The sequence below is a fragment of the Amblyomma mixtum genome, chromosome 3, assembly GCF_055824585.1.
Source record: "Amblyomma mixtum isolate Tamu chromosome 3, ASM5582458v1, whole genome shotgun sequence".
Classification (NCBI taxonomy): domain Eukaryota; kingdom Metazoa; phylum Arthropoda; class Arachnida; order Ixodida; family Ixodidae; genus Amblyomma; species Amblyomma mixtum.
Window position 1 is genome coordinate 24,215,475 of NC_143014.1, and position 11,356 is coordinate 24,226,830.

An 11,356-nucleotide genomic window follows, 5' to 3' on the forward strand; every position below is an offset into this window, starting at 1 on the left:
TAACGTCCCGTTGCTACCCGGGAAGCGGGAGGTGCCTGGGTTGCGTCGTCTCGCAAAGCAGAAAAACAAATAACACGCAAAAGAGCATAGGCTAATTTTATAGCGAAACCGAAGATTCAAGAGCGCGTGCTCCGCTCAGAAGAATGCCAGGCTGCTGCCCGAGCCTGTGGTGCCAGCTGGGCGCGCTCAGAGCAACACTGGACGGCCCAAGGTGCCGTCCCTTCGGCTTCTTTCTACAAAAGTTGAGTCCTACCTCTTGTGAGAGCTGGCTTTCACCAATAAAGCCCAATCATGATGCGCTGGCAGGAGAGTGGTAGAAACATGGCAGACATGGTGTGGGAAAAAATCTTTCTTCCTCTGCGTACTTTCAGGCAGATTCATTTTGGACGGAAACGAGTGCAAGGTAAAGGCAGGACCAGCGCTGCTGTCACGTCATTTGCGCAGTTCACAGGACGCCTGAATTGTTATCTTTATTACTAGTTGAACGTTTTCCACTACTAATCGCAACGGGAAATTGGACAGCCTCACTGCACTTGCAGTGCAGATGGTATATTAGGCGTGGGGCAGCACCGGAGTCGTCGTCACGGTGTGCATAGCGATTCGGTCCTAAGCCGGCGTCCCGGCCCGCACCGCAGTCTGCGCCGACGACGCCGCTGTCAGCTGGCGCCGCCAGTGGGCGAGCGCGGCCGACGCCTTCGGGTCCCGTCGTGACAACCAGTCGGCCAGGTGCTGCAGCCACAGCACGTTCGTCAGCGGCTGGAACCGGGACGCTCGATTGCTGCAACGACGAGCCGATTGTTTTGGCGACAGCTCAATTGTGGAGGGCACGGTGGGGGAGGGCCCAATTTTTCTACGGGAAAACCACCGAGTTATTCGAGGTAGAAAGTGGCAGAAATGCATTTTGCAAATAGCACTGCCCTCAGCACCCCTGCGAGGAATGGCTTCAGACACATCGGTTCTCGACAGCCGCACTGCAGGGCTCGGCAGTCGCTACATGGATACTAATATGGAGATTCGTTCTGTCGCACTGAACCGAATTCGTTATTTGCGTCATACGTCGCTCTCTGAGAGATTCTATTAAATCAAAATTATTGCATTTTATCCTCACTGACGAATAACTAATGAAAAATGCGACAGTTAACAATAATAATTAAAAAGCAGCGTTTTTGTGCGACATATTTCACAAGTCGAACAAATGGGAGGTAATACGGACGTTTGTGAACCCCCTCCGTGGCAGAGGCGTCAAAGAGTGGGCCCACAAACGTTCCGCTGCTGAAAGACGAGCGAGGATGCTGTGATGTGGGTGGGCGAAGAACCATAAAGACACCCTGCTGAGCAGAATTCCGTGCGAGTGCGTAAGCGTCCACTAGGGAGTGGTAGTCTACAATCACGTGTTCCTAATCACGGCTGGCTATTGGGCAGCCCTCGTACTTGCACTTGTTGTTCCGCACGAAACAGAAAATGACATAGTATATATATGTTTTTTTGCCTCCGACCACGGCCGGCGTCCGTTTTATGGCTTGTGCAAGCGCTGTTTGCCCTTGTCGTCCGCCTTCTTTGGTGGTGGCGCTGTTAGCCAACACGGGTGTTATGATGCCCTCCGCTTGAGAGCGGCATGCTGCAGTCAGTCATTTAATGTGCATTCGCGCGCAGTAATTCTTGACCATTTCTTTAAGTTAATAAAGAGACTTAATAGACAACCTATGTCTGAGAGTGTAGCGTTGGCATTTTTGCATGTATTGCAAGTAACGGCATTCTTCCAAGTGCCGGCTGCAGCGGCCGTGTTCCGATGGCGGCGAAAGGCAAAAGGCGCCCGTGTGTTGTGTTATGTCATCATCAGCCTGACTGCGCCCACTGTAGGGCAAAGGCCTCTCCCATGTATCTCCAATTAACCCTGCCCTTTTTCAGCTGCAGCCATCGTATTCTCGCAAACTTCTTAATCTCATCCGCCCATCTAACTTTCTGCCGCCCCCCGCTACGCTTGCCTGCTCTTGGAATCCACTCCGTTACTCTTAACTACCAGCGGTTATCTTGCCTTCGCATTACATGCCCTGCCCCAATCCCATTTCTCCTCTTCTCTCGATTTCGAATAGGATGTTATTAACCCACGTTTGTTCCCTCACTTGCCCTACCCGCTTCCGGTCTCTTAACGCTACACCTATAATTTTTCTTTCCATAACTTGCTGCGTTGTCCTTAACTAAGCTGAACCCTTTTTCGTTAGGCCCCACGTTGTTGTCCCGTAGGTGGGTACCGGTAATATGCACCTGTTGTATACATTTGTCTTGAGGGATATTGGTAAACTGCCATTCATGATCTCAAAGAACCTCCCATATGCGCTCCAGCCCATTCTTATTCTTCTAGTTATTTCCCTCTCATGATCCGGATCTGCGGTCACTACCTGCCCTAGGTAGACATATTCTAGTACTACTTCCAGCACCTCGCTACCAAGTGCGGACTGCTGTTCTCTTGCTAGGCTGTTGAACATTACTTTGGTTTCCTGCATGCTAACTTTAAGACAAGACCTACCGTTCTGCTCTGCCTGTATAACTCATTGATCATGCTTTGCAGTTCATGTCCTAAGTGACCTAGCAAGGCAGTGTTATTAGCGAACCGCAAATTACTTAGGTATTTTGCATTAACTCTCATCCCCAACTGTTCCCAATACAGGCCTCGCAACAGCTCCTGTAAACAGGCGGTGAGTAGCTTTGGCGAGATCGTGTCTCCCTGCATGACACCCTTCCTCATTGGAATTTTATTGCTGATTTTATGAAGGACTGTAGTAGCTGTGCAGTCGTTATAGATATCTTCCAGTATTTTCACATAAGAATCTTCTGCACCCTGATTCCGCAATGTGTGCATGACTGCTGAGGTGTTGGATGTCAGTGCAAGATCTCCAGGTGGTCGAAATTATTCCGGAGCCCTCCACTACGACTTTTTTATTACGAGAAAAGCCGGCGGCGTGTGTGTGTACTCGCAGATGGTACAGAAAATCCCAGCGATGGCAAGAAAATTCGGGTGACGACATTAAGCGGCCGTATGACGCACAGAGCAAGCCGAGCACCTTCACTTCAGACAGTCCAATATATGTCGGTCACCACTGGCTGACCCACATCTAGGGCCAGTTTTCCCGACATCCGTACCGAAATTGTAACGCACAGGTTTGTAATACAGCGTTCCGGCTGGGGTCATAGCATTTTCTCGTTGCATATAGTTTACATGTGATAGTTAAGCTGGAGGCTTGCTCAAGGTCAATTCTAATTTGCCGCGAAGGCGGGGCTCGATAGCGGTCTAGAACGAATTGCCAGCGACATCATCTGAGGAGCTAGTGGAACCGAAGCGTCAAAACAGTCGGTCAGGACGACACGAATAAGAGAAAAATAAGTGGTTATATATTTGTGGTTTTTTAAGGATATCAGACGCCACTATAATTTCTGGTTTTAATTTATAAATATTGGTTGTATACATTTGGTTCGAAAGAACAAAGCTTGTTTAAAAATTTTATGATCGTGTTCCCTTACAAAAGCGGGCAGCGGCTTTTATGATATCCACCTTGATTATTCTGCGGCTTGCTTGCCGCAACGCCGCTAGCTGCAGACCGGCGTATCTCGCCATCCTGTGCGCGGTCCCCAAGATCGAGCGTTGGCGCGCTTGATCGCGGAGTCCACGTCCTATGACTTCGTTGTGTGCGCCCGATCGCCTTTTATCAGCGTTAATTTCAAGCAGTTGGCTACTTGTTCCCCTCGTTAACTTCTGCGCGCTTGTTTTTTGTCAAACCGGGCACAGTTCCAGTCGTAGAGCTCTGACGCTGCTGCCTTCGGAAAGACGGTTTGGTCCGACAAGAGAGCACAGCACGCGAAGAACTGGTGCTCGGCAGGAAAGCGTCAGAGCGAGAACTGCTGCGCTGGCGTCACATTGCAACGGTAGGCTGTGACAGTCGCTTTGGTACTGTGGTATGCCGCTGCCACTGGGTGCCTATACCATCCAGAAAGGTGTCTTAAAACATCTCTGTTGAAGGTATCAGATGTTACTTTTGCATGCTCGCTTGGTAGTCTGTGCGAAAGCGTATGTTACGTTGTGAATTCTATTAATTTCTTGGGACCTGCAATGGGAGTGAATGATTGTGCTTTGTGTTGACTGTACTTTGTGAACTACTGCGTGAGAATTCATTGTTTGGTTTTGGTTTTACGGGGTTTAACGTCCCGAAGAGACTCAGCCTATGAGGGACGCCGTAGTGGAGGGCTTTGAATAATTTCAACCACCTGGATTTCTTTAACATGCTCTGACATAGCATAGTACACGGCCTGTAGGATTTCGCTTCCATCGAAGTTCGACCGCTGCGGCCGGGATCGAACCAGCGTCTTTCAGGTCAGCAGCAGCCGAGCAACATAACCAGTGAGCCACCGCGGGGGCTAGAAATATGGGTTCATGGTGAAGAAACACTGTGATGAAAGTGCACTTGGCATTGATTTGAAGAATACATATGCTTTATGCGCCTCTAATTATTGGGGAACGCTTTGATAATCCGAGAAATCTATCGACCTATCCTTTGCAAACACGAAATGAATCCTGCCTTGATCGTTCACGCTGCCTGCATGTTACTGAGCACTGATAATTTCATCTGAAAAGGATATTGTATACATTGAGTTTTGTAGATGTTATGCTGACGGGATACCGCGATTTTATATTGATTTATTATTGTAGATCAGAGAAGAGAGTGTTGTACGTCACGTGTCACGGCCCTTTCACAATATCGGATGCTCAGGTGCGATTTCTGTTTGTGTGCTATCTGTAATGAGGTCATTGTTTTATTGAAATCTTACTTGGTGGTCTCCTGGAGCATGTGGTTGCTTGAACGTTTCCGGCTACTGCAAGGTGACTATTCATATTTTCCCATCCCTCCCCTCGCTTTCTTGTTGTGTGAGTGCTTGATTGTATGTCTCATCTGGTGTGCGTAGGTTTTGATTGTGTTGATGAAAATCGCTTTCCTCCATATGTTATAAAAGACAGCCGTATATTCCACTAGAAAAGTGCAGCGCTATTTAAAGCAGTCTTATGCCGTTTATGCGCAGCAGGCAAAGAGCTTATTCTTCGCACATGCAACTTGTCTCGTGGGTTAGTTGAGCCACTTCTTATTCTGTTGCTATTCAGAGTTTGAGTCTGTGTTGTGGTTTGCAACAAATAAATAGACTTTCAGAAAAAAATTTGCTTTGTTGTTTCTATGTGTGCAAAAATCCGTAAACACAATTTGCTACAACGCATTGCTCGCAAACTTGGGTATGTAAAAACAGCTCCCATACAATCAGTGATAAATATATATAAAATGTATCTCTCAGGTATTGAGATAAATAGCTGGCCTGTTGGTACGTTAAGACCTTGTAATTCAACGTGACGCACGAGGCGGGGGCATAGGAGAAAGACACAACGAAAATTGACTACAGAAAAATTGGGTGTGTAGTCGGCACTGGTGGTGTCATCACTCTCACCTCGTGTGTCGCAAGAAACCTCGAGGCGTTGGAAGGTTTATTTTGCCGCCAAAATACACGTGGTTACGACGTCATGGGATTTTTTTTTTAGTTATGGCAACATTGTTTAGTATGCCTCACCTCACCCTTCGAAGAAGGCGCTAGGAACACACCATAAGCCGCCATGTTTTGAACGTATGGGCTTCTATGCAAGTAGCGCTACCACTGTAAATCTACCTTGGCTATAACTTGCGACAGGGATTCGAACCGACGACATATGCACCCTCAACTGCATGCCTTCAGAGACTTTGTATCAAAATTGTGATGCGACCGTTCGTCGCACAGCGTTCCGGGTAGTGTCATACGAGCGCATGTGTGTGTGGGTGGGGTGATGCTTTGAAAAAAAAATACTCATCGCCAGAAATGAGCTCAGTCCTCAAGCAGCGACCAAACAACTACGTCTAACGTCCACAACATACTTTCGCATTCCCACACGTAAGCATAATTGCGTCTTCCGAATTTTCTTCTCTCTCTTTCTTCTTTCGCTCCCACCTTCCTCCCTTCTTTCTCAGCGCGGTTGAGGTGTCCACCGGGAAGCGAAAAAGTTACCGCGACATTTCTTTCCTTCGGAGCCACTATTTTAGATCGAAAGCACAGCTAGCTGCATTCTAGGCGGAAGCCGTGGGATGAGTGAAACCTCTTGGAAAGTCACGTGACTTTTGCAGCGGCTGTAAAAGAAGCTGTGAAGAAATTTGGCTCTGGCCAGAAGATCGGGGATGTGATTATGCATAACCTGACATGATCCATACCCAAATATGGCATGGACCACCCGAAATTTGACCTTACATGGCAGTAATTTAAGGGTGCAAAACTCCCATTTACTTTTTAAAGTCACCTCGTTAAATGCGAAATCTGGCACTTAGAAGCGGGTAATGAAACATGCTTGCCCCGGCATGCACACAGTTTGATAAAAGAAAATCAAACAAAAAAAAAACGAGCTTTCAGGCTTCAATGACGGATCACGGAATTCCCGCACTACCGGCTCCCTGAAATTTACACAGCTATGAAGTCAGGACGAACTTTTTCGCGGTGTTTCAAACTCAAAAGCTGCCTAGGCTGCTTGGTATGCCCGTCTTTCAAGAAAGAAAAAAAAAAAAAAACCGCGATTGGTACCAGCCTCATAATAAAAGGGCTTGAGGGAAATGTTTCTCACAAAAAGGACAAAAAGAGGCCTTCGGACATAAGGCGCTGGCTTTCGCACATGCTTCTTCCTCTTCTGTGCTTCCTTCGGCCATGCTCTCGCGCGTGCGTGACATAGATAAAGCAGGGCAGCACTAAAAGCGCTAAGACAAAAATCGGAATACGTTATGTGGGTCAGAATGGCTCATAGACGTGTATTCCTAAATATTTGAAGCCGGCTGATCTTGACCATTTCACTGTAAATTGAAAAATAGGAAGAGAATTTGAAAAATGAGGACCAATTTGTCTTGTGATTTTTTTTTTATTTCGCAGGCAATGCTCGCTTTAGTTCAGTAGCCTTCGCCTCTTTAACGTGCCAAGACAGAAATATAATGTGAATTTCAGATGTAACAGCTTCCTCTATTGAATGGGCATCTCATGCGCATGTCAGCAGCCGTTCGCCCCAACGCACCCTAAACGCGCCTGGGTGAGGTAGTGGTTATAAATTTGAACCCAGTTTTTCAGCGCAAACGACACACGGCCAAAGAAAAGAAGCAGGAAGAGAAGAAGGACGAACACAGCGCTGTTCGTCTTTTTTCTCTTCCGGCTTCTTTTCTTTGGCCGTGCGCGTTGCGCTGAAAAACTATGAGTTCAAATCAAGTATACCAACTAGCCCAAGAACTAACTCTACTGAAGTGGTTATAAATGCTATGCTACTAAACCGTCTGCTTTCAGTAATTCGTAAGAGATCGAGGCTAAAACTACTTTTGTGTTCCTTAAATACGTTTTTGTACGCACGCCAGCCGTCGTCTGGTGACGCCGTGGCGTTTCTGTTCCCTCCACGGCTGACGCTCCGGATGCAGGGAGTAGCAGACAGCGCGCGCGACATCTCAAAGCGACCCCTCCGCTCACCGGCGCGCCGCCGCTCTTTTCGAACTGACCCCATCTCTACGGCAGGAGGGCCTAGAACCACACACGGCGTCTATCGATGGAAATCATTTATCTTTGCTCAGGCCGTAAAACGGAAGCGCGCTCCAGAACGCCATTGCTCCGGTATGCAAGAGGCACGTGGTACAGTTTGTCAAGACAGGACATTTTTTTTTATCCTATCAGAGGAAATTACACGACCGCTACGCTTTTGACATATGGAGGAAATGTGTTCTGTGCTCAGTTAAAGGTGCACTCAAGAGCAATCTAAACTCGTCTTTTAGCCAGGGTAATGGATCTACACGTTACGAGCATTCTTAGAAACTTCGAATTATTGTCCTGTGCGGCCGATTTCCATAATTCAAATCGGATTAAACGCCCCGGCTCCCGCCTTTTTTTGGACTCGCCGCAGACGGTAGGAGGAGTCAACTACGCGTGGAGTGCCTTTCAGGCAGTCCCGTGACGGCTTCGCTTTCGCTTTTAGTTTGTTTTTTAGGTTTCCGTGAAGAAATAAACCCAGTCGCAGACTACATAGGCGCAAATTAGGCCCACGGAAAAAAAAATACACGTGGACTCTTTGCTTTCGCCGATCGCAACGTATCACTCCGCCGATGGCAGAGCGGCAAGCCGCCGCGGGACTGGCTGAGAATAGCTGAAAGGTTAATTGACTCCTCCTACTGTCTCCGGCGAGTTCAAAAAAAAAAAAAGATGGGAGCCGGGACATTCAATCCGATTTAAATTATGGAAATCGGCCGCACAGGACAATAGTCCCCAGTTTCTAAGAACGCTCGGAACGTGTAGATCGAGTTCCCGCGGCAAAAATACGAGTTCAGATTCCTCTTCAGTGCACCTTTAAGACAGTTGTGATATGAGGCAGTTGGCTGGTCTTTCTTGAAACAGTAAACACGAGCACATGCCCACGCAGCGCACATGCATGACACATTACTTACTACGCAGCGGGATTTTCAATGATGTTCATTGAATTTATATGCAAAGAAAAATTCATGGTGAAATGAAAGACACAACTATGCTTCCTTTACTCATGTTGCGTGCCGTGCCTCATTTGTTTCGCCAAGAGGATCAGAAGCACAGTATAGGCCCTGAACCTGGCGCCAGCAGGCGGTGTGGCTCTCCCGTGACGCAAACTAGCGGGCGACTTGCCTGAGCAACTCGACCATCTTGCGGAACACGGCTATCGCCTCTTCTCCCGTGACGAACTCGCGGAAGCGCCCCAGGTCTGTGTACTCAGGCCTTGTGTCTGCGAAATGAGATTTAGAATACAATTAGAGCCCGTAGGCTGCTTTGAGGGCCTATGGGTGAACGGGCTCGTAAGTACGTCGTAACAACTCACTTCGGTCGATCGCCTGCTGTTCAGCGCAGGTATAGGGCTTATTTCAGAGTATGAGGGGAAAACCATAAGGCAAACGCTGAAGGCGCTGCTGTTCGCCTCGGAGTGGGGTGAAACGTTTGGGAGAAAATTTTTCTCCCGCATGTAACCGAAATTGGAACACGTATTGCGCGCGCATTAGTGTGGATCGATGTACGAATGATTTTAAACTTGGCATGGAAAGCCCCCAAAAAAGCGACCTAACAAAACTTTTTTAGACAGTGGCATCGAATACAGCGAATTAGCCAGGAGCGCTTATGGTGAAAGTATATGCGTAAGCGAAGCTGCTTTAAAACTTGAGGAGAGATAAAGTGAAGACAAACGAAGAAGATAAATAATGAATAATTACGTACTAAGTGTACACTTTCGACTGAGGCAGCCCTGGATGCACAAGATTCGCATAGGCCGCCAGGGGAGCGACTACCATATACTACGAAGTTGATTCCTTACGCCGTTCAGCCTTAGTAGACCATTCGCTGTTTTGGCCCAATTGGCAGGCCGTAAAACCTGGCATTTTTTTTCTTCTTAAACTCGCCCTGCCGGGATCATTTTACGCTGCAGTTGTAGAATAATTTGCGGACATCAGTTTTTCGGAGCTAAGAATGAGCTCGAGCGTTCGGTTTTTTACCTCCGCTGTTTGGGGCGGATCGTCAGGGATTTGAGAAAATTGCGAAAATTATATTCATGGAAAAAATTACATTTTTCGAACGTCGAGCGATGTAATTTGCAGTCTTTCCTTCTCACGGGTAGCACTGCATCTGTGAGGGCATCGACATCCACAAAATGGGCTACGAGGGTACGGTTTTCGGTGACGCCCGCCCCTAGAAAGTAGATTCTGTGCATCTACATTCGTCGACAGAGGCCAGATTCTTCAAAATATAGCACTCTGCATGTTAGAGCGATGGACAGCGCCTTGCTTATTGAGCGTAGAGCAATTGCCGAGGTAGGCCTTTACATTACTTCCGATGTACACTACGGAAGTGGGTTCTCTTCGAAGCGATAAATGCTACTTTTTTTTTTGATACGGCTCACACGTAACACAGCTCAAAAACCCATTGCGGCTTCAGGATATAACACTGCATGGGCCCCATTTCCGATGCCCGAGCTTGGCCCGAGCTCGGCACAGGACCCTAGCTTCAAGCGCGGGGACTCCTATTACACAAAGAAGTGGTCTGAAAAGGAAAAGGAAAAGTGGTCTGAATGAGTCGCCGCGATGGCTCAGTGGTTACGGCGCTCGGCTGCTGACCCGAAAGACGCGGGTTCAGTACCGGTCGCGGTGGTCGCATTTGGATGGAGGCGGAATGCTAGAGGCCCGTGTTCTGTGCGATGTCAGAATGTCAAGAAACCCTCGGTGGTTGCATCGGGAAGTGAAGCCCCACAAGCCCCCCCCCCCCCCCCCCCACCCCTACCAAAAAAAACAATAAAATATAAAAAAAGAGATGAGGCGCGTTCGCCCTCTCAGCCTCTTCAATAGCGGTCTCGTCTGTTTAAAGCCAAATAAAAAGGGTTGCACACAAGTGTAAAAAACTACTTTGCGTTTACCTATAAATGCTTAATCAGGGTCCTTTCCTATGATGTCCAAATACTAAAACGTCCTCGGAGCCGTAGCAATGGCATTTTTTATAAACAACTGCACTGGCCACGTTTTAATGCGCAGATGAAAAGCAAAAGAATCTCTTTATTGCGCAGTGTGTATTAAGACACGAAGCGGCCTAACCCAATATACTCTTTCCCAGTGACGTTTCTGATACATGTGTATTTTGGAGGGTTCACGACACACAATCAAACACGGTTTTAGAGCAAACGGCCGCCTGTGGAGCATTCGAATGAAGCTCCTTATCAAGTGGATTCTATGAGGCTTCAAATATGCAATGGCGAGCGTCAACACAGAACCGAGTCGTCTTCTGGTATGCATCCGGCGGCATGTGCTTGCTGATAGCTAAAACAGGCCAAACTAATGTTGCTATCTACTTTAGTTGGTTGGTTGGTTTATGGGGTTTAACGTCCCAAAGCGACTAAGGCTATGAGAGACGCCGTAGTGGAGGGCTCCGGAAATTTCGACCACATGGGGTTCTTTAACGTGCACTGACATCGCACAGTACACGGGCCTCGAATTTCTCCTCCAAAGAAATTCAGCCGCCGCAGCCGGGATCGAACCCACGTCTTTCGGGTCAGCAGCCGAGCACCATAGCCACTGAGCCACCGCGGCGGCTGCTATCTACTTTAGTGGGCGAACGCATTCGTGCAATGAGTCTTGCGATAGGCGTTACAACGCTCCACTAAGAAGGCCGCAGTGGTTTAGCCCGTTGCTGGACTTTGTGGTTTGGAAGCTGCCAGTGTGGTCTTTCGCTGTCATTCTTCACTGACTGAAAAGTGCATTGAATTTCTCTAGTATTGTTC

At 47.9% G+C, this 11,356-nt stretch overlaps 1 protein-coding gene across 1 annotated transcript in view; it reads right to left on the reverse strand.

Moving 5' to 3' along the window:
* Window positions 1–606: 606 nt before the first annotated feature.
* The window catches only part of LOC149349446 (serine/threonine-protein kinase haspin-like), a 39,090-nt gene continuing 28,340 nt past the window's right edge, over window positions 607–11,356 (reverse strand). The window contains exons 9-10 of the mRNA XM_089575456.1: window positions 8,731–8,827; window positions 607–778 (exon numbers count right to left, since the gene is read on the reverse strand). Of these exons, the coding sequence (XP_089431582.1) occupies window positions 607–778; window positions 8,731–8,827 (269 nt within the window). The remainder of the gene's footprint in view (window positions 779–8,730; window positions 8,828–11,356) is intronic.